The 23,798-nt window shown below is 38.6% G+C and overlaps 1 protein-coding gene across 1 annotated transcript in view; it reads left to right on the top strand.

Annotated features, from left to right (window-relative positions):
• The window catches only part of Rab1a (RAB1A, member RAS oncogene family), a 33,072-nt gene extending 11,557 nt beyond the window's left edge, over positions 1-21,515 (top strand). Inside the window, exons 2-6 of the mRNA XM_013022525.1 lie at positions 5,851-5,923; positions 9,680-9,775; positions 17,173-17,268; positions 19,423-19,554; positions 19,778-21,515. Of these exons, the coding sequence (XP_012877979.1) occupies positions 5,851-5,923; positions 9,680-9,775; positions 17,173-17,268; positions 19,423-19,554; positions 19,778-19,975 (595 nt within the window). The 3' untranslated portion in view covers positions 19,976-21,515. The remainder of the gene's footprint in view (positions 1-5,850; positions 5,924-9,679; positions 9,776-17,172; positions 17,269-19,422; positions 19,555-19,777) is intronic.
• The last annotated feature ends 2,283 nt before the right edge of the window (positions 21,516-23,798 follow it).

The following is a 23,798-nucleotide window of genomic DNA, read 5'->3' as shown; positions in this document are numbered from 1 at the left end:
TTTGTTTTGTTTTTTTTTTGGGTCCGGTCATGGGGCCTGAACTCTGGGCCTGGGCGTTGTCCCTCAGCTCTTCAGATCAAGGCTAGCACTCTACTACTTGAGCCACAGTGCCACTTCCGGCTTTTTTCTTTTTGCTTATGTGGTGCTGAGGAATGGAACCCAGGGCCTCTGGCATGCAAGGCATGCGCTCTACCATTGAGCCACCTTCCCAGCCCCCGAAAATCAAGTTTTTTAACATACAAATTTTGTTAGCAGGTAGCAACAATAGGAGGCAATTTCTTTGTGCTACATCCATATATGTATATATATCCCATTCAAACTCACTTTTGTCACTCAAACTTACTACTTCAGCCACAGCTCTGCTTCTGGCTTTTTGATGGTTAATTATAGATAGGACTCTTACAGACTTTTTCAGCTGGCTTTGAACCATGGTCCTCACATGTTAGCTTCTTAGCCTCTTGTAGCTTGGATTACAGGTGTGAGCCACTGGTACCCAGCTTGTACAGGTTAGTTTTGAAATGGTTTTTCCCCCCTCCCTGAGCATTTGACTAGACCATGATCTCACTGTTGTGTTTTACTACATCTAGCTTCTTCCCTTTAAGACTTGAATCTCAAAGGTTAGCCAGGAACCATGATCCTCTGGATCTCAGCCTTCCACATAACCAGCATGATAAGTTCATATCATCATACCCTATTAGTTGAGAGGGGAGGCTTGTGTATGCCTGGCTTGGCTTTGAACTGTAAGTTCCTGTCCATCCTCTCTCCTAGCTAGGATTACAGGTATGAACATGTTTTGTTGTTGTTTTTTTCCTCTTCCATTTTCTTAAACATTAAAAAATATATATTGTGAACATAACAGTCTCAGGGTTTTAGAATTGAGTAGCAATTCAGAAACAAGCTCATTTATCTCCGCTGCTTCATATTTTAGTTAGCTTAGTAATTTAATCATGAAAAGTATTTATTCAAGTAGAATTTTGAAACTGGTAACTTTTTTTTATTTGTATTTTTTTATTGTAAAGATACAGAGGGTTACAGTTACATGAGTGAAGTAATGAGTACACTTCCTCTTGAACATTGTTACCCCCTCCATTGTTTTCCCCCTACCATCCCTTCCCTCCCTACCTTCCCCGAGGTTCTTTTTTTTTTAAAATTGTGATTAAGTGATTACATAATTTCCCGAATTTCACAGTATTGTGGAATAATGATGCTCATTTAAAGTCACAAGTTCATTCTAACTTTCCTGGAGCAAATTGTCTATCACAGTCTATAACATATAACGGTGTTCACATGTTACACACCATACATGTGATCAGCAGCATGGGGATATTTAGTAGTGGTTCGACCAGATGAGTGGGAGTTCTTTGTTTCTTAAGTCCTGTTAGTTTTGTCCTATCACCTAACATTTTGGATTTAGCATCCCCTTATCAGGGAGACCATGTACCGTTTGTCTCTTTGTTCTTGGCTTACCTCGCTCAACATGATTCCTTCTAGCTCCATCCATTTCCCTGCAAATGCCATTATTTTGTCATTTTTAATGGCTGCATAATATTCCATTGTGTATAGATACCACAATTTTTGGATCCATTCATCTGTGGTGGGACATCTGGGTTGTTTCCATATCCTAGCTATTGTGAACAGTGCTGCAATAAACATGGAGGTGCACGTGTCCTTGTATATTGGTTCCTGTTGTTCAGGGTAGATGCCTAGAAGTGGTATGACTGGGTCGTAAGGGAGGTCAATCTTTAGCTTTCTAAGGACCCTCCAGACTGCTTTCCAAAGTGGTTGTATAAGTGTACATTCCCACCAGCAGTGTAATAGGGTTCCTCTTTCTCCACATCCCCTCCAGCATTTGTCGTTGGCTGATTTGTGGATGTGGGACATTCTGACTGGGGTAAGGTGGTATCTCAGGGTTGTCTTTATTTGCATTTCCTTCACCACCAGGGATGATGAACATTTCCTCATGTGTTTCTTTGCCATTTTTATTTCTTCATTTGAGAAGTCCCTCTTTAGTTCCCTTGCCCATTTAGTAATTGGTTTGTTAGGTTTGGGAGGGATTAGTTTCTTGAGTTCCCTGTATATACAAGATGTTAACCCCTTGTCTGATATATTGCTGGTAAATATTTTTTCCCAATTAGTTGGTTGTCTTTCTAGCTTGGTTGCGATAGATTTAGCTGTGCAGAAGCTTTTTATTTTAAGGTAGTCCCATTTGTCAAGTCTCTCTCCAACTTGTTGTGACCCTGGGACTCTGTTTAGGAAGTTCCTTCCTGTGCCTATTAGTTCAAGCGTCTCTCCTATCTGTCCTGCAGTAGTTTCAGAGATTCAGGTTTAATGTTAAGGTCTTTAATCCATTTTGAGTTGATGTTGGTGCATGGTGATAGGCTGGGGTCCACTTTTAGTTTTCTGCATGTGGCTGCCCAGTTTTCCCAGCACCAGCAGTAGAAGAGGCTGTGTGAAACTGGTAACTTTTTAAAGAGTATTCTTCCATGATAGAATGATAATGACTTTTTCTAAAGGTATTGGAAATGTTAATGCTTACATGTCAAAAAGACATAAGTATACCTATCTATGTACACCAGTGAAGTCAAGATTATATTCAGATAATAATGGCAATAAAACTAAACAGAAACAAGTACTCTCGGATGGCCTTTCATGGATCTGGTATAGAATGTATAATTCATTTTTTTCATATTGGCTGAGTGAAACACCCACAAGTGCAGAATACTTTGTTCTTCAAATTATATCTTTAATGACTTTTTTGGGAGATAAGTTAGTGATCATCCTGACTCAGCCTCTTGGCTCCTAGACGCTATAATGGTTTTGAATAGTAAATTATTAGAAATTTAAAATGTTCCAAAATAGTATATGTTGCATTTGTAAAAATTTAAAAGTATAGTCACTGGTAAATGATTAAAAAATTAATTTCTTTAGTCATAATATAATTTTTAACACAATTAAGAAACTTTTTTCCTTATAATTTCCTTATAATTGCTCTGAAATAAAGTAGAGAAGTTGCTCTTTCAGGTAATGATACCTCAGGCATCTTCTGTGGCCCAGTTCACCCCTTTATTGTAATAGGGTCTACTACCTATTCAGAGGATGTTTTTTGTGTGTAAACCGATAGAATCTCAAAGTAGGAAGGATGTTAATTTAGTTCATTTTTAGCTTTAATTGGTCCCCTTTTCCCACTACTGGAGTTTGTGTGTTAAGCAAGTACTGTACCATTGAGTCTATATTCCTCTTCTTCCTCTGATTTCCTTGACTACTATTTATTTCATTCTGTGATCTGTTTTGCTGCTGGATAGTATTTAGATATATTTTTATTTTTATTTGTTTTCTGGTACTGGTCTTTGGACTTGAATTTAGGGCCTGGGCACTGTCCCTGAGTTTTTAGACTTAAGGCTGAAGTGCTATACCTCTTTGAGCCACAATGCCATTTCTTGCTTTTTGGTAGTTAATTGGAGACAAGAGTCTCACAGACTTTCTTGCTCAGGCTGGTTGAGATTCTTAGATCTTAGCCTCCTAAGTAGCTAGGATTATAAACATGAGCCATGGATGCCCGGCTAGGCTACTATGATAATTTGGTAAAGTATAAAAGATATTTAGTGTACTGCACACTATGTATGTAATCACCTTTTATGAATAAACCTATGTAATTTATATTACCAGAAATAATAATTTCTTTTTTTCTTGTTGTTGGTCGTGGGGCCTGAACTCTGGGCCTGAGCACTGTCCCTCAGCAATTCTGCTCAAGGCTAGCGCCCTACCACTTGAGCCAAAGCGCCACTTCCAGCTTTTCCTGCTTATGTGGTGCTGAAGAATCGAACCCAGGGCCTCATGCATGCAAGGCAAGCACTCTACCACTGAGCCACCTTCCCAGCCCCTCTTCTTCTTTTAATAATTTGTTTCATTATGTTATTTTTTGTGTCAATTTTGGGGCTTGAACTCAGGGCCTGAGTGCTGTCCCTGCGCTTCTTTTGCTCAAGGCTGGTGCTCTGAACTAGAGCTCCACTCCCAGCTTTTTGGTAGTTTATTGTTTGGAGTTAGAAATTTCATGGACTTTCCTGCTCATGCTGGCTTTGAACCATGATCTTCAGCTCTTAGCCTCCTGAGTAGCTAGGATTATAGGCTTGAGCCACTGATGCCTAGTTCATTAGGGTAGATTTGTTTTTTTTGTTTTTTTTTTTTTGGGTCCGGTCATGGGGCCTGAACTCTGGGCCTGTGTGCTGTCCCTCAGCTCTTCAGCTCAAGGCTAGTGCTTACCACTTGAGCCACAGTGCCACTTCCGGCTTTTTTCTTTTTGCTTATGTGGTACTGAGGAATCTAACCCAGGGTCTCAGGCATACAAGGCAAGTGCTCTACCACTGAGCCACCTTCCCAGCCCAGTAGATTTGTTTTGGTAAGTTTTTTCCTCTGGTCATGGGGCTTAAACTGGGCCTGGGTGCTGTCCCTGAGGTTTTTTTGCCCAAGGCTAGTGCTTTACCATTGAGCTACAGCACTACTTGTGGTTTTTGGGTGGTTAATTGGAGATAAGAGTCTTATATGGACTCTGTTTCTTGCCCAGGCTTGCTTTGAACCTTCACTCAGATATTAGCCCCCTGAATAGCTAGGATTACAGGATGAGCCACCAGCTGCAGGCTCATTATTGTTAGTTTTATACATGTATATAGACTATTTTATTCATTCACTCCTTTCCCTCCCCTCCTCCATTGTTTCTTACTACTTTACAATCAGGGCATATATCACTATCATCATTACTATCATTATTACTTTTGATTTACATCTTGCTTACATATAATCTAATTGGAATCTAAATTGTAACTTACATTTGAATTTCAGCTTTAAGTAGATAACCCTTTTTGAAACTAAGCCATAAAAGAATAGAAAATCATATATATGCCTTCTTAAAAAACTGCAAATTCTTTTTGCTGTTACTATTATTTTTACTGTGCGTTAAAAGAACATACAGAATTGAATAAACTAAGGGAGAATCTTTGAGGGATTTCTCTGGAGACTATGGGCAGATAGTCCATTGTCTTCAGATCCATGAAGAATTTCTTGGAAAAGGTTTTTGGATTAGTCCTGGAAGTTCACCAGGGCCTAGTGCTGAATGTTTTTAGAGAGTACTTTAGTAATACAAGCTTAGAATGGTGATAAGATTTTATCATTGATTTGAGGTTTGTAATGCATCGTATTTATAATCCCAAGCTTCCGGAAATTTAGTTATATTTTTTTGAGGAGAAAATTGTAGCTGAATGACAAGAAAGGATTGCAAAAGGCCCCTTCACTTGGACAAGTGCTGTATGTAAACATTTGGTTTTGGAATTGAAGGAGAGGCTAATAGTATAGGCTGGAACAATGGTATGTGAACTTTCTATATTCTGTGCTATGGAGAACTCCTATGTCTCTTGAACTCTTCCAGAATGAGTATCACTTACTTTTCCTTTACTTGGAAGTGGAAGTTCACTCATTTCAAAGATCATAGGTGGCTTTGCCTAACTTTTTTTTTTTTTAAGATCAACAGTAAATTTATTTGAAAGTCAAAGGAAATAGGCCTTCAGAGAGGGACCTCAAAGAAGAATCCAGTGGAGTCCTCTCCTAGGGCATTTTTATAGTTTGGGGGTAATTATCACCTCCCCTTGGAGTTGTGCTGATTGCATGATGGCTTTTGCAATCACTGCCTATCAAAAGAGCTTCTGTTGGTTTTAATTTTGCTTCTGTGAAGCAATGCATGAGCTTCTCAGGACCTACAGTGTTCAGAGAGCTGTTACTCTTAGCTATGTATTTGTTTTTACAGAACTTAAACTTGGAATATACTTTTTTCTTAATGTGTTTTTCTTTTTCTTTTTACAGTGATTATTTATTCAAGTTACTTCTGATTGGCGACTCTGGGGTTGGAAAGTCTTGCCTCCTTCTTAGGTTTGCAGTAAGTTGAAATTACAATGCTTTCATAATTAATGACATGCTTAATAATACAATCAGTGCTGTATGTTTTCCAGGGAAACAGAAAGCTAAATTTTATTGAGACTAAATTTTCTAGAATATGGGGCTGGGGATGTGGCTTAGTGGGTAGAGTACTTGCCTAGCATGCATGTAGCCTTGGATTCTATTCCTCAGTACTACATAAAAAAAGTTGGAAGTGGTGCTGTGGTTCAAGTGGTAGAGTGCTAGCCTTGAGCAAGAGAGGCTCGGACAGTGCTCTGGCCCTGAGTTCAAGCCCCAGTACTGGCGCAAAAAAAAAATCTAGAATATATCCCCAGTGATTTCTTGGAACTATTAGATGTTGTTATTAATAAATTTACCTGGGCATCAGTGGCTTCATACTTATAATCCTAGCTACTCAGAAGGATGAGATCTGAGAATCATGATTCAAAGTCAGCTTGAGGAAAAGTCTATGAGCTATGTCATTAACTAGCATAAAGCTAAAAGTTGAGGTATGGTTCAAATAGTAGAATGCCACCCTTGAATGAAAAAGCCAAGTGAGAGCATGGGGCCCTGAAGACCCAGTACCAGCACAATAAAAGAAAAAAAAAGAAAAGAAAGAAAAATATTAATCTGGGTGTGGTAGTACATGCTTGTAAGCCCATCGTCTAGAGGATTTATCAGGAGGATCTCAAGCTGGAGACCAAGATGGGTTACTCAGTGCCACCTATCTCCTCTCTTCCTCCCCATAAAATATTCACTGAGGTGTAGATAGATGTCAAGCAATAATTCATTCCAAATATTTGTAGTGAGGGAGGGGAAGTAGTTGGCCTGTGTTGAAAGAGACACGAAACAAATTTTAAGCTAAATTTTGGGAGAATAAAAAGATAGGTCCTGCTGTAGATTTCATTGTACAACCTAGTGTTTGTTCTGTTTGCTGAAACTGACAGATACATGACTTGTGGCATAATATAATTCACAATCTCATTAGTCTTCAAATTTGCCATGGTTCCCTTCTCACTGTGTAGGTAGATCATTGGTTCCAACTATGGATCAGAATCTTGGGGAGTTAACAGTGTCCTCTTAGGTGCATTAGGTCAGATCTATTATTCTAATAGTAATGGACATTAGTGATTACAAGTAAATTATTTACTGTGGTGAGGAGATGAACACAGAGCCTTACCTGTTCTGTAACACTGACCACACTCCCAGATCACAAGTAGTTAGGAGTAATATTAAGAAGACATTTTCCTTTTTCATTGTGTTGGTATTTATCTGATAGAGCAGATGCAATGATGTCTAAAACTTTCACTGGTATTTTGGAATATCCTTAAGGAATGCTGAGATTCAGAGTGCTCACAGTCATGGTGTTCTTCAGGTCTGTGCACTCAACCTGCACTTCATTTAAGGATAACCTTCACAAAACAATAAACATTGTTTACTTAAAAACACATTGAGGGCTCGGAAGGTGGCTCAGTGGTAGAGCGTTTGCCTTGCAGGCATGAGGCCCTAGGTTCGATTCCCCAGCACCACATAAGCAGAAAAAAAAAGCCGGAAGTGGCGCTGTGGCTCAAGTGGTAGAGCACTAGCCTTGAGCTGAAGAGCTGAGGGACAGCATCCAGGCCCAGAGTTCAGGCCCACAACCGGACCCAAAAAAAAACAAAAAAAAACTTTGATACTTGAGCAGTCTTTAAAAATACTATGTGAAGCACAAATTAACATAGGGAAGAATTTGACTTTATTTGTAACTAAAGAACTTGGGTATCACTTAATTTTTATTAAATCTGGGTATTAAATCTGAGATATTTTGTATTTAAAAGGAAATCCTTCTAAGGATACCCATTAATGCAAATCAGAGATTTTCAGTACTAGCTACACAGTAAAACAACCCAGGAAATACTGTGTGTGTGTGTAGGTGTGTAAAGGTGTGTACAATGAAGATTAAACTCAGAGCTTCTTGATCTTGCTTAGCTTTTTTTTTTCCCTCATGGCTGGCACTCTACCACTTGAGCCACACCTCTTACCTGGCAGAATGCTGATGAATTGGAAATAGAGTCTCTTGAGCTTTTCCACTTGGTCTGGCTTTGAACCATCATCCTCATATCTCAGCTTTCTGAGTAGCTGGAGTACAGGCGCAAGCCACTGGCACCCCGCCTAGGAAGTTATCTTAAAATACGGATGCCAGTACCTCTGATTAGAGTTACTGTGAGCAGAGTGATAATCAAGAATATATTAATAAACTGAACATAGAGAGATAACTCTTCTAACTCTTCAACTAAGGAGTTGAAGTTGTTTGGGTGTTCAATAATGCAACAAATTGCAAAATATCTTCTTACCTAATAAGGGTGAACACTTGTCAAACTGCATTCATTGTTTCAAAACTCTGTGTGTGTGTGTGTGTAATTTGACTCAGAGATTCTAGATATGCATAAATACAAACATATAAGGATTAAGTCAACATAGTTACCTAGGCACTTGAAGCCCTCCAATCACAAATTGTACAGTTTTTTAAGTGATCTTTGTTTTAATCTCATGTATGTGTCATATTCAATATTATCAAGACTTGCCTACATGCATTTCTCCTTTCACTTCACAAGAGTTTGTAACACAGGTCTCAAACATGTCATTTCCCTGATATATCTGATATGTGCTTCAATATACAGCCCCCCCCCCTTTTTTTTGTCAGTCATGGGGCTTGCACTCTGGGCCTGGGCACTGTCCCTCAGCTCTTCAGCTCAAGGCTAGCACTCTACCACTTGAGCCATAGCACCACTTCCAGCTTTTTTCTGTTATGTGGTACTGAGGAATCAAACCCAGAGCCTCATGCATGCAAGGCAAGCACTCTACCACTGAGCCAGCCACCTTCCCAACCCTAAAAGTATGAATCTTAATTGCACTATATTCAATTAACAAATCATAAAAGTACAATGGACTTAACAAAACATCTGTAGGAAGAAGGCTTGAGGACATGCATGGCTCAAGTGATAGAGTAATCTGGTTGTGTAGCAAGTATGAGAACTAGGTGCACTTCCCAGTTTTGCAAATAAAACAGAACAAAATAATGTAAGCAGAGCAAAAGGAAATTTGTTGAAGAGTGAATTGATCACTGCTTTGGGTAGTTGTGAATAAGAATTGCAGTTAGAAAATTTATGTTGGACATAGGTACCACTTTTGAGTATAGTGTGCAGGAGGCTGCAGCAGGAGGATTATTTGAGTCTAGGACTTTGAGATCAGTCTCATATAAAAAATTCTGTAGCCTTTGAAAACTATCAAAGTTTCTAAATGATAATTTGCCAATTGATATGTATGAAAAGAATAGTGAGGGCTGGGAAGTTGGCTCAGTGGTAGAGCGCTTGCCTTGCATGCATGAGGCCCTGAGTTCGATTCCTCAGCACCACATAAGCAAAAAGAAAAAAGCCGGAAGTGGTGCTGTGGCTCAAGTGGTAGAGTGCTAGCCTTGAGCTGAAGAGCTGAGGGACAGTGCCCAGGCCCAGAGTTCAGGCTCCACGACCTGACAAAAAAAAAGAAAAAAAAAAAGAAAAGAATAGTGATTGGATAAAACTGAAAGAAAGAAAAGTTGCTAACTGGTGCTTTGTAAGCAGAACATGAAGTCCTGAGTGTGACTATGTGATTATTAACATCTTATAAACCTGTTTATAAACTGATTATAGGTAAAAGCAAAAATTCTAAATTTAAGTAAAAAATTTTAGTTGTATTCTTTGGAACATTAATTTTCTTCACTAACTTTTTTCCTCTTCAGGATGATACATATACAGAAAGCTACATCAGCACAATTGGTGTGGATTTCAAAATAAGAACTATAGAGTTAGATGGCAAAACAATCAAGCTTCAAATAGTAAGTGGTTTTCAGTTGGAAATTATTTTTGTAAATTTAGAATGTATTTTACATATATTTAATACTCTAATAGAATTGAATGTTATTGTAAGAATCATGTATATATTGTAGAGGGATATCAGTTGCCTTAGCTAAAAAGAATTTTCTACCTAATTTTTATTGTAATTAATTCCTTTCTCCTTCCCTTTTGTTATGTTGAGATTGTATCCAGATTGCCTTGAATGCTAAGCATGCATTCTACAGCTGAGCTATACTCCCAACTCTCCATTTAAATTTGTGTTTATAAAACAGTTCATTCTGGCCATGCCTGGTGGCCCATGCCTGTAATCCTAGCTACTCAGTAGGCTGAGATCTCAGGATCTCAGTTCAAAGCCAATCCTGGCAAGGAACATCCATGACTCATCTCCAATAAACCACTCAGAAAGCCAGAAATGGTGCTGTGGCTCAAGTGGTAGAGCGCTAGCCTTAAGCTGAAGAGCTGAGGGACAGCGCCCACCAAGGCTGAGTTCAAACCCAGTTCATTCATTGGAGGTCTAAGTTCAAGTTTACCTTGTGTTACAAATGAAAGTGCTAATGTGCATTTTTGTTTGTCATTTACCCTGATTAGAGCTATAGAAGATTAAATAAAACCTAGGAGAGGCTCTTTTTACGTGGTTTAGTTGAAGGCAAGTATTTACTTACTTGTGCTGTATGATTTTTGTTGTTGTTTTTGTTTTCTGGTTCTGATGCCTGAACTCAGGGCCCAGATGCTATCTGTAAGCTTTTTTGCTCAAGGTTATCACTCTACCACTTGAGCCACGACTCACAGTTCTACTTCTGGCTTTTGCTTTGGATTGTGATCCTTAGGTCTCAAGCTCCTGCGTAGATAGGATTACAGGCATACTGGCACTAGGCTCTTTTTCTTTTTTCTTTTTTTCTTTCAGATGATATGTTCCATCTCTAGGAAGAAGAATTTTGTTGGAAGTAAACTTAAGTTTTTTAATGTGTTCATTTTACTCAGAAAATAGATACCGAGGAATCCTGCATAGGGAGCAGCAAACGTTCTGTTAATCCTGTTACACTAAAATACATTCTTGCTAGAACTTCAAAATAAGGAGGAGAGTGGATGAAGTTGAATGATTTGGATAAGTTACTGATAGATCCAAGTGATATGCATTGTTGGCTTCCTCTGCCATCCTCGCCTTTCTCACCTTTCTTACATTCCCAATGCACAATTAAAAGTAGCTTAGACGGGCACTCTGTAACCAACTTGAGTCACACCTTCAGTTCTGAATTGTTGAGTTATATATCTTTAACATGTGTCTAGATACTACCATTGTAGATTACTTATGGTCTTTAAGAAAATAAGTGTTTTTTATTTTTATTTTTTTATTGTGAAAATACTATACAGAGGAGTTACAATTACATGGGCAAGATAACGAGTACATTTCTTACCAAGCATTGTAGCCTCCTCCTTTGTTTCCCCTTCCCATCCCTTCCCATCCTCCCCCACCCCCAGAAAATAAGTATTTTTTAGAATAGTCAATTTTATGAGGTAATACAGAAAATTAGAAACTTTTCTTTTTATGAAACTGTTAGGACACTGCGGTGGAAAGGGTCCTGAATTCAGGATGAGGAGAGTTAGATTTATTTTCTTGGTTTTGATAGTTCTTTTAAAAAAATACAATTTTGTTATTATTAAGGTATACAGAGGGGTTACCAATTCACAAGTCAGATAATGAGTACAGTTCTTTTTGGATAATGTCACCTCTTCTGGTATTTACTTTTTAAGAGAATCATGCAGTTTACCTTTTCCTTGAGACTCGGCTCCTCTCTAAAATGAATGTGATGATCTCTGAACTTAATACTTCATAACAGCTGTGAGAGTTACTTTGCACAGTATGTACAACATTGTATGTGAGAGCTCTTTGTGAACTTTTGGGCAGTATGTTGATACCAATGATGTCTAGTTGAATGAATGTTTTCTGTTTTTGTTTTTGGGTCCTGTCATGGGGCCTGAATTCTGGGCCTGGGCGCTGTCCCTCAGCTCTTCAGCTCAAGGCTAGCTAGCACTCTGCCACTTGAGCCACAGCGCCACTTCCGGCTTTTTTCTTTTTGCTTGTGTGGTGCTGAGGAATCAAACCCAGGGCCTATTGCATGCAAGGCAAGCGTTCTACCACTGAGCCTCCTTCTCAGCCCCTGAATGAATGTTTGATAGGTTATTGTTTTCGTTCCTTGAGCACAAAAGTTCAGGGACAGCATCCAGGCCCTGAGTTCAAGCCCCAGGAGTCTCTCAGCGTGCACGTGTGTACACCATACACACACAACCAAACTTTCAAGTTTGTTTGCTCCAGTTGCCATAACCAAATACCACAGGATATATGTCTTGTACAACAGAAATTAAGTTTTCACAAAGAGACTGGAAGTTCAGTATCAAGGTGCTGCCAAAGATGAGTTTCATGCTGAGGTTTTTATTTATCTCTTGACTTATAGATGGCCACTGTTAGTTTTTTTCTTTTTTTTGTCTAGTATTTAAGGGAGGAAAGGTTTATCATGAAGGGTGTGGTAGAGCCAACAGTTCACATCATGCTAGCCAGAAGTGAATTTTTTACATTGAGCTGAAGCAGTTTCCTTTTTTTTTTTTGGTTCGGTCATGGGCCTGAACTCTGGGCCTGGGTGCTGTCCCTCAGCTCTTCAGCTCAAGGCTAGCACTCTACCACTTGAGCCACAGCGCCACTTCTAGCTTTTTTTCCCTGCTTATGTGGTGCTGAGGAATCGAACCCAGGGCCTCAGGCATGTAAGGCAAGCGCTCTACCACTGAGCCACCTTCCCAGCCCAGCAGTTTCCTCTTGACTTCTGATATTCTTCTGCCTTTTGGATATGCTTGAATTGAGTTTATTCTTTCTGTTGCCCTTTGAATCAATTTTTATCAAACCTTTCCTGTATCACTGAAGTTTGTTAGTTGCTTCTTTCTGGAAGCATGTTTTTAAAAACTTTCTGCAATTTGGTTATTTAAATATTTTTTGTTAAAATACTTTTAAAATATAAAACACATGAGGTAAATATAAAATACAGTCCACAAGATAAATCCTGTCTTCGTTTGGCTTTGAATTGCTTTCTTTTGAAAATTCTCTCTTTTGGACTTCAGGAATATGCTTCTCAGTGTTGATTGAAAGATAAAAAGTCCAAAGTTTGCACTTGCTTTCTTAATAAATAGCCATATTACTTACTAGTTTGAGTCTTATGATTTTGGTTTGCTTGTTAATTTACAAAGGAAGGAGGTTTTACTTTGTACTTCTTTGATATTTTTAGTATTTAAATGAAAAGTTTACTTTTTAACCTTCTTACTCTGCATTCTTCTTGGCTGCATTTATCCCTCCCAAATATTTTAAGTCTTTCATAATCTTGTCTCTTTCAATTTATATTTTAATGATCTTTTCAAGCTTTCTTGTTTAGTTGTGACATCTGTATCTTTATCAAAGGCTTTGATTACAAAACATTTAGTATATACTAGGGCAACATAGAGTCTAGCCTCTTTCTGTGATGCGTTATTCATTCCTGAAACATTTGTAAAAATGCCCATATTACATCAAGCATCCAGATAGCCATAGCTATTAACACCCCCCCCCCCCCCGTGTGTATGTGTATGCGTGTGCATGCGTGACAGTCCTGGGGTTTGAACTCAGGACCAGGGTTCTTACCCTTAGATTTTTACTCAAGGATAGTTAGTGCTTTAGAGCTACAGCTCTACTTCTGTCCCCCTACCCCCTTTTTAATTGAAGATTAGAATATCATGGACTTTCTGTTTGAACTGACTTTGAAGCTCAATCCTCAGATCTCAGCGCCTCCTAAATATCTATGATGGGCTGGGAAAGTGGCTCAGTGGTAGAGTGCTTGCCTTGCATGCATGAGGCCCTGGATTCGATTCCTCAGCACCACATAAGCAGAAAAAGCTGAAGTGGCGCTGTGGCTCAAGTGGTAGAGCACTATCCTTGACTGAAGAGCTGAGGGACAGCGCTCAGGCCCAGAGTTCAGGCCCCACGACCGGCAAAAAACAAAACAAAACACTTATTTGGGGCTGAGAAGGTGGCTCAGTGGTAAAGCGCTTGCCTTGCATGTATGAGGCCCTGGGTTTGATTCCTCAGCACCACATAAGCAAAAGAAAAAAAAGCCGGAAGTGGCACTGTGGCTCAAGTGATAGAGTGCTAGCCTTGAGCTGAAGAGCTGAGGGACAGTGCCCGGTCCCAGAGTTCAGGCCCCACGACTGGACCCCCCCCCCAAAATGTACTAAATATCTATGAGGGGTAATTAGAAAATTATATATTAAGTGTAATACAGTTACAAAAGGAGGTATTATTAGTATTATTGGGATAGTGAGTCAGGAAAGTTTTTAGAATGGCAGAGACATCAGAAATTTTGCTCCTTAACTGCTATTTCTTACTATTGTTGGATACAAGTACATATTAATGTTTAGTCAAAACATTTTTTTCCTTTTCTTTTGCTCTCTTTGTGAAAGGGGTCCTTTGGTAGGGAAGAGAAGCAAACTGGTTTTTCATTAAATAACTTTATAGTCCAGGGACATGCTAAGCATTTTATAACATTAGTTAAAAGGTGAAAAATATCTAGGATTTATAGTTGGAACTAAAAAATGAGTACATGGTTACCTAGTGTTAAGCTCTGGAAACAAGAAGCCTAGATTTAAGACCTGTTGGAGATTCAGAGATCAAGTTACTCTAAGGATGTCATGAAAGACTTTGAGACTCCTTACTGATGATAGTCTTCTGAAATCTCAGGCAAAACCAGTCTTTGGACAAAACCAGAAATGAAACTTTGCTGATTTGTGTGGTTTTAAAAAAATATGTAATGGTAAACCTTTTAGAGTATTTTTTTCCACTTTTATTTTTTATTTTTGGTGTTGGTCGTGGGGTTTGAACTCTGGGCCTGGTTACTGTCCCTGAGCTCTTCAGCTTAAGCCTAGTGCTCTACCACATGAGCCACAGTGCCACTTCCAGTTTTCTGGTTGTTAATTGGAGATGATTGTGATGGACTTTCCTGCCCAGGCTGGCTTTGAATTGTGATCCTCAGATCTCAGCCTCCTGAGTAAGCTAGGATTACAGGCATGAGCCACTAGTGCCTGGCTTACACTTTGATTTTTTAAAGTAGAATATGTTAAATAACAGATACTATTTTTACTCCAAAAGGCTTTAGAATGCACCTGGCTTTTTTAATTTTTTGGTGCCGGTTCTGGGGTTTGAACTCAGGGGCTAGGCACTGTCCCTGAGCTTTTTTGGTCAAGGTTAGTGCTCTACTACTTGAGCACAGCTCCACTTAGACTTTTTGGTGGTAATTAGGAGTCTCATAGATTTTCCTGCCCCAGCTAGCTTCAAACTGTGATCCTCAGATCCCACTCACCTGAATAGTTAGGATTATACCTGTGAGCCATCAGCACCCAGTTTAGGCACCTGTATTTTTATTGTGTGCTATTATTTTCTCACATTTAACAAAATGAATATTAATACCTTAATTTTCAGTCTTCAGATTCCCTCAAATGTTAGCATGGTTTTCTTTTTAGTGCTAGTGATTGAACTCAGGACTTTGTTGAGTACTACACAAGTTATCTACCATTGAGTTATATTCCCAGCCCTAACAGTATGTTTTAGTAGGTTAACTTCTAGTTATACAAAAACATTTTTTAAAAAGAAGCCAGCTGGGCGCTGGTGGCTCATGTCTGTAACCCTAGCTTAGCTACTCAGGAGGCTGAGATCTGAGTATTGTGGTTCAAGGACAGCCTGAGCAGGAAGCTCCGTGAGACTCTTATCTCCAGCTAACCACCAGAAAACCGGAAGTGGTGCTGTTGGCCCAAGTGGTAGAATGTTTGCCTTCAGCTGAAGAGCCTCGAGGGATAGTGCTCAGGCCTAGAGTTCAAGCCCCACAACCGACAAAAAAAAAAGAGGCCGTTGTTCAAGAGCAATTATTAGTATATGTGCTGCTGAAGTGAGCACATGTTCAAGAGCAATTAAAATTCTCATTGCCTGTCTAGATTTTGGTTTTCCTAGTCCTGGGTCTTGAACTCAGGGCCTGGGCTCTGTCCCTAAACTTCTCTGTATTCAAGGCTAGTGCTCTGCCACTTAAGCCACAGCACCACTTCCAGCCTTTTTGTTTATATAGTATTGAGGAATCGAACCCAGGGCTTCATGCATGCTAGGCAGGCACTCTACCACTGAGCCACATTCCCAACTCATTGCCTGTCTTAAAGCCAAGGACTCTTAAATCTGAAAACTGAGTTTGCTTCTTGGTAATTTTTAACAATTAGGAGATTTTTTTTTTTTAAACTCCACATCACCAGTACAGTGATGTAAACATTATTAGTGCAGTCTAGATGGTAAACAAAGTATGATTAATTCTTAAAGGAGCTTTGTAAAACTCAACTTGGAATCATCTTTCTTAACATTAATTTCCCTAGGATTAGGATAACACCTGCCTGAGTTTGTTAAAGTGCCATGCAGTTAATCTTCAGTAGTGCCTCATTGCCTCTATGATTATCAAATGTGCTGGCCAATGAGTTTACCTTGTTTGGGATTTTCTCTGTTCCTTGGACTTTAGCCACTTCCCTGTCTGAAATCAACGTATTCTCTGTGTGACAGGAATCATTGACTTGTGGTATTATATGGTTAACATAATAAGTAGAGACCAAGAAAGTTTATTAGTAAGGCAAAGTTAGGTAGTACAGAGCCCAGACTATTTAGGGCTATTTTTGATAACAAATGCAATTAATGCTCGAACACCAAGGATCTTAATGGTGAAAAAGTAGGTTAGAGGTTTGACTCTAATTGTTTGACCCTCATTTATTCTTTGTTCAGACACCTGGTATTGCTATCACACTGCTTGAGCAGTTGGGTCCAGAGATTTTAGAGCCCCTCCTCTCCCCATTACTAAATTTTAAGATATTACATGGGTATCCATCAATTTTAAGATGTGTCCATCCTTGACATGGTTATTTTTCTTTGTAAACACATTTCATTAGGTTCTTAAGGGGAATATGTTTAAACCACACAGTCTTTGAATAAAGCTATTTATTAATAGGCTGTCTCTTAATTCTAGACTGTTTCCCATGCCTCATTTTCCTTGTCTCTCCTGTCTCATTTACATTCATGATAGTAGCATGTTGTTGACATCTATAGGGAACATGAAAAGCATGTTAGTTTCTCCTCTCAAAGAGCTCATAATTTTGATAGTATCACCAGCTAAATTTTTGGCATTATTTTTCCTGGATTTACTGGTATTTGACAGTTACTATGTTATTTAATAATGGGAGCATTAAGAGTTTCTAATTCTAGTCCTGATAACTATAGAAACTAGACTTATTTTCTTCCTCAACTCTGTATTTTAATGGAATTGTATGCTTTGTTTTCAAATAGTGGGACACAGCAGGCCAAGAAAGATTTCGAACAATCACTTCCAGCTATTACAGAGGAGCCCATGGCATCATCGTAGTGTATGATGTGACAGATCAGGTAAGTTCTTGTGCATTACAGTGATGAAGCCAGAAGTTACTCTGATAAATTTCAGGTTCTTTTATTTTTATATGAGCCACCACTATTACTTGGCAGAAAAAACATAAAAATTTATTTTCCAGCTAGGCACTGATGGTTTATACATGTAATCCTTGATATGTAGGGGGCTGAGATCTTAGGATTGCAGTTTGAAGACAGCCTGGGCAGGAAAGTCCATGAGACTCTTACCTCTAGTTAACCACCAAAAAGCCAGAAGTGGCTCTGTGGCTCAAGTCCTAGCCTCAAGCAATAAAGTTCAGGAACAGTGCCCAGGCTGTTGAGTTCAAGCACCATGACTAGCACCAAAATTTTCCTATCCTTTAGTAAATAGAAAATTTAGTAATTTTATATTTGTTTTCAAAGACATGGTTGTCATCAATATCAACTAAATAAATAAGCAAAAAGAACAAATAGGAAATGTGGGTTTTCCTGTCCTTTTAAATAGGAACAGGAATTTGTCTGGTAATTAGCATCTTCCTCTTGGAATTTCCAAAAGTGATATTAGATGACTCTGCCAATGGAGAATATATGGCTTAGAAATAAAATTTGTGCAGAATATTCTCTGGAAGGGTATTAGGAAGAGTAAGTGAAGATAAGCTATTGAGAAGAGGTAGGAAAATATATAGAGAATATAGGGTGGAAGAGAATGTGGGCCAAGGGTTTAAAACTGTTTTGTTGGTCAGAAATGTAACAGATTTCAGGCTTCACAGGTTTCAGACACTTAATAGACCTTTTTTAATTTTCAGAAAATTAAACGAAAAATAGAATTTATTTTTCTTGTAGCAAATGTTAAATCTCATATATGAAATCAAAGCTAATTATGAAATACATTTAGATTCAAAATTAGAAGCGTTGAGTGGGTGATTTATTACTTTTTTGTTGGGTGTGGGGCCTGAACTCTGGGCCTGGGCACTGTCCTTCAGCTCTTCAGCTCGTGCTCTACCACTTGAGCAACAGCACCGCTTCCAGCTTTTTCTGCTTATGTGGTCCCGAGGAATCAAACCCAGGGCCTCACGCATGCAAGGCAAGCACTCTACAACTGAGCCACCCTCCCAGCCCCCTGTGATTTTTTTTTTTTTGGGTCCGGTCATGGGGCCTGAACTCTGGGCCTGGGTGCTGTCCCTCAGCTCTTCAGCTCAAGGCTAGCGCTCTACCACTTGAGCCACAGCGCCACTTCCGGCTTTTTTCTTTTTGCTTATGTGGTGCTGAGGAATCGAACTCAGGGCCTCAGGCATGCAAGGCAAGCGCTCTACCACTGAGCCACCTTCCCAGCCCCCACCCTGTGATTTTTAAAGCAGGGAATGATAGCTGGGCATAGTGTCATGTCTGTAGTGCTAGTTACTTGGGAAGCTGAATCAGGAAGACCTCTTCAGCCCAGTTTGATATGAGCCAGAGTAACATTCTCCTTCTCCCAATACAAGTTGTTAACTTTCAGAAAATGTCAAACAATAACCATGAAATTAGTTAAAAGAAAAATTTTCTCTTATGTAACTAGAAACAAATGAATTTATTCAGTCCTTTTCTAGGATTAAACCCAAGGCTTTCCCTATGGTAGGCAGGCAATTTACCATTGAGGTACATGTGCCCCTCTGCCTCAGCCCAAGTAACATCTTTTGACGTGTTCAATAATAACACTTAAGCTATATTATTTATAAACCAAAATTCTGCCAAGTTTTCTAGGTCTTAAAGTATATTTAAGTTGCATATCTTGAAATCAAGACTCTTTTTTTCTTTTTGGTAGCACTGGGGCTTGAAATCAGAGCCTGGGTACTATCCTTTTGCTTTTTCATTCAAGGCTGACACTACCTCTTGAGTTACAGCTCCACTTCTGTCTTTTTGGTAGTTAGAGATAAGTCATACAGACGTCTTTCCTGGTTAGCTTTGATCCATGATTTTCCTATCGTAGCCTTCTTAATAGCTATGATTACAGGGGTAAGCCAGCCTCTGACTCTTTGGCATTAATATTAAGCTATTTTCCTCTGATATTACAAAATCAGTTTGTGCTATAATTCGTAGCTGAAGTTGCCTCACTCACTCTTTGCTACTGTTTATTACTTGATCCATAAAGCATTTGTGTCCAGAACTGTATTATTCTTAAAAATGTCTCCCTTTTAGGAGTCATTCAATAATGTCAAACAGTGGCTTCAAGAAATAGATCGTTATGCCAGTGAGAACGTCAACAAGTTGTTGGTAGGCAACAAGTGTGACCTGACCACTAAGAAAGTAGTAGACTACACAACAGCAAAGGTAGGTTGAAAGTCTGATTTTCAGTCTGAATTTTGATTAGGGTATGGAGTCATATGATGGCCACAAACTGCCTTTTTAAAATATGTGTACTTGGAAAACTCTTAAAGTTTGTGTAGTGTCTGGATCCAGTGAATTTAGTCCTCCTTCATACCCATTTCAAATGGCAGAAATGGACTAAATGCAAATCATTTCCCAATATTCATTATTTTTACCATTCTCCTAGGAATTTGCTGATTCCCTTGGAATCCCATTTTTGGAAACCAGTGCTAAGAATGCAACGAATGTAGAACAGTCTTTCATGACGATGGCAGCAGAGATTAAAAAGCGAATGGGCCCTGGAGCAACAGCTGGCGGTGCAGAGAAGTCCAATGTTAAAATTCAGAGCACTCCAGTGAAGCAGTCAGGTGGAGGTTGCTGCTAAAATTTGCCTCCATCTTTTTCTCACAGCAATGAATTCACAATCTGAACCCAAGTGAAAAAACAAATTGCCTGAATTGTACTGTATGTAGCTGCACTACAACAGATTCTTACCGTCTCCACAAAGGTCAGAGATTGTAAATGGTCAATACTGACTTTTTTTTTATTCCCTTGACTCAAGACAGCTAACTTCATTTTCAGAACTGTTTTAAACCTTTGTGTGCTGGTTTATAAAATAATGTGTGTAATCCTTGTTGCTTTCCTGATACCAGACTGTTTCCCGTGGTTGGTTAGAATATATTTTGTTTCGATGTTTATATTGGCATGTTTAGATGTCAGGTTTAGTCTTCTGAAGATGAAGTTCAGCCATTTTGTATCAAACAGCACAACCAGTGTCTGTCACTTTCCATGCATAAAGTTTAGTGAGATGTTCTATGTAAGATCTGATTTGCTAGTTCTTCCTTGTAGAGTTATAAATGGAAAGATTACACTATCTGATTAATAGTTTCTTCATACTCTGCATATAATTTGTGGCTGCAGATACTGTAATTTGTTGCACACTATGTAACAAAACAACTGAAGATATGTTTAATAAATATTGTACTTATTGGAAGTATATCAAACTGTATGGTGATAAGTATTGTTTTAATTCTCATGGTTAAAGGGAAATAGAGCCTTGCATTATAATCAGAACAACTATTGTGTGCAACCAAGGCACTGTAGATTTACTGGATGCTGTGCTTTCTAGATAACAGACCTGATAAATAACCCAGGGGGAGCCTTCTGTGCTGTGTAAGGACTTAACCAACTATAGTGGTTCAAGGAGCCCAAGTTGTGTGAAAAACAAGTTTATGCTTACCATCTCTGATCCTCCATTGGCTTCACTGACCAACATGTCTTTAATTCATCTGCAGTAGAGTTGGAGAACAGCACACCCTTCCTAACTGGCAAATGATCAGGTGAATATGTGCTGATATTTGTTCCATGCTCTGAATCAGATGTCAACTATTTCATCTTTCACAGTTGTGTATAACTCATGTTGGGAGAGTTTAACCATTGAAGTAGAAAGCAGGAAACTTGATTACCCTAAAAATTAACTGAAAACATGATTGCTAGATGGGAATGATGAGAGAAATATATTTACTACAGTGAAATTTTTGCATGTGCAAAAATTCTGTTAAATAGGAACTTCAAATCTAGGGTCTTTATTTTTACTGTGCAAACAGGACATTTTGCCCACATTAACATTTTAAGGGACAGAGATCAAGGTTTGTTTCCTTAGATATGTAGCAGCCAAAACATTCTTCAATGGGGGCTTAAGATGTGGCTGTTGGCAACACATCTTACTATGGGGTCTTTAGATTAAGTTAAAAAAAGCCAAAAATTACAAGTTTCTTTATTTTTCACGCAACAGGCAACTGAAATACATGGTACAAAAATAAGTGGTAAGATTATTGTAAAATGAAATGGACAGAATAAATATTCAATTTAATTTTCCATCTATGAGAATTTCACAATAAAATCATAGTTTACTTTGTATTATAGATGTGCTTGTTGGATCTATTCATCCTTACATAAAGTAAGTGAAAAATTCCTAAAGGTAACAACAGTTATTTGGGTGAATATCTTTAATGTTTTAAAAGGTTTTGCTATGGTTTGTTTTTGTCTTAATACAGTATAATGGAAGAAAAAGCTCAGAACTGTTTTCTAAAATATAGGTAAATGATACAAAACAAATATTAGTGTGATGCCATGGACTTAGTTTCATACAGCAAGAGTTCAACTGGTCTGATCTGCTTTGCTTGATGCTTGCTTGGTGAGTTATCAAGAAAATACATGAATTTAACATTATATATTTACAGGCATTTGGAAAATTCGTGTTCTTTGCTCCATGATAGTCTCAACCACAACCTAGTAACGTTTCACTGTTGGCTTTTTGGAAAAAATATATTCCAATTTCTAGCACAATTTCCAAGTACAAACATTCCAAGGCTACTAGGGGCTTTTAAATTAACCTTTTCACTTATGTTTTAAGTGGCTAACATAAAGTAACTTTCCTAATGAAGCATTTTCTAAGTGGCAAACTCTGGGAAATCCTTATAGAATGATAACTGTAATATGGTGTGACCAGCAACATTCTGTGTTTTGGCCTTAGATAAAAATCCTCTTTAGCACATAGAATTGATGTTCCAGCTTATCTTGTACTAACTGTTTTTTGGTCAACCATTTTTTGTTCCCATTTGTAAGTTTCTTTTATTCTTTTTTTGGGTCCGGTCGTGGGGCCTGAACTCTGGGCCTGGGCGCTGTCCCTCAGCTCTTCAGTTCAAGGCTAGCGCTCTACCACTTGAGCCACAGTGCCACTTCTGGCCTTTTTCTTTTTGCTTATGTGGTGCTGAGGAATGGAACCCAGGGCCTCTGGCATGCAAGGCAAGCACTCTACCACTGAGCCACCTTCCCAGCCCCCCCATTTGTAAGTTTCAAAACATTTATTACAGTACTATTACTATATTGTAAAAGCAATATTACAGTAGTATTATAGTACTATCATTATAGTTTACTAGTACTGTAAGTCTCTCATGGTTGGAGTAGAGGCCATGAATCCACAAGAACCCAGTCTTGAAACTGCCAACCTAGTCTATTTTTATCACCATGGATACGGAATTTTAAGGGATACCAACAAGCCTGGCTATGTATGCTCATGGAAATACAGCCGGCAACTATCTTCCTGGGTGGAAAAAAATTCAGTTGAGTTGGTACTCCTATATAGCATCCATAGCCAGGTTCAGAGTTAGCAACCTTTGTATTTCAAAGATGAACAAACCCAATAAAGTACCACTTTTTAAAGTTTTAGTAAGGATTTATTTAAACATAACAGGGATAAAGCCAGGAGAAACAAACAAGAAACAAATGGGAGCTGAAGACTTTGCTAGTACCACTTTCTTAGGAAAGCCAGTATTTGAAAATAGTCTGAAAAGTCTTAACAGAAATTTTCACTGCTGAAGCTAATTTATCCACCTAATGGGAGCAACACATTCTGCATTCACTTGGTGTAATATTGGCCCGTTTTAAAAATCCTTACATGGACAAATGCAGACTGATTTTTATGCCTGCCACATGTTAGTGTGTATGGGTTTATTTCTGATGGGCTGTGCTTATAACAGTCAACAGGCATGTTCCAATTTTTTTTTTAAATTTTTTTAAAATTTATTTTTTGGGTCCAGTCGTGGGGCCTGATCTCTGGGCCTGGGCGCTGTCCCTCAGCTCTTCAGATCAAGGCTAGCGCTCTACCACTTGAGCCACAGCGCCACTTCTGGCCTTTTTCTTTTTGCTTATGTGGTGCTGAGGAATGGAACCCAGGGCCTCATGCATGCAAGGCAAGCGCTCTACCACTGAGCCACCTTCCCAGCCTGCATGTTCTAATTTATAGTCACAAAAGGTGAATGTAAAAATTTTTTCCCACTCGTTCTAGGTTTTTAAAATGTTTTACATATATTGATGATTGATGTTTATTTGCTAGCAAAGTGTCTTTCAGAGATGGTAGTCACAAAGTGGTTTAATTCTGATTGTGCCCCTAGACATGGTAAACCTCTCAAGTCACACAGTAACAGCAGCCACATTAAATACTGTATTTTGTGTTGCTGCTATTGAGTAGCTAATTATTAAATAATATAACAGCTATTTTTCTAAAGAAGATAAAGTCTGAAAACTTGTAACATAAAAATCTCACTTAATTGGGCTTTAGGTCCTATTTTTAATGCATTGTGTTTCTGTCTTTGATATTCAAAGACATCCCTCCCCAAGAACTTTAAAGTGCTTTTTTTTTTTTT

This window comes from Dipodomys ordii, unplaced genomic scaffold (assembly GCF_000151885.1).
Source record: "Dipodomys ordii isolate 6190 unplaced genomic scaffold, Dord_2.0 Scaffold63, whole genome shotgun sequence".
NCBI classification, from domain to species: Eukaryota; Metazoa; Chordata; class Mammalia; order Rodentia; family Heteromyidae; genus Dipodomys; species Dipodomys ordii.
The sequence above is the reverse complement of the archived record's forward strand: the minus strand, read 5'-3'. Positions and strand labels throughout refer to the sequence as shown.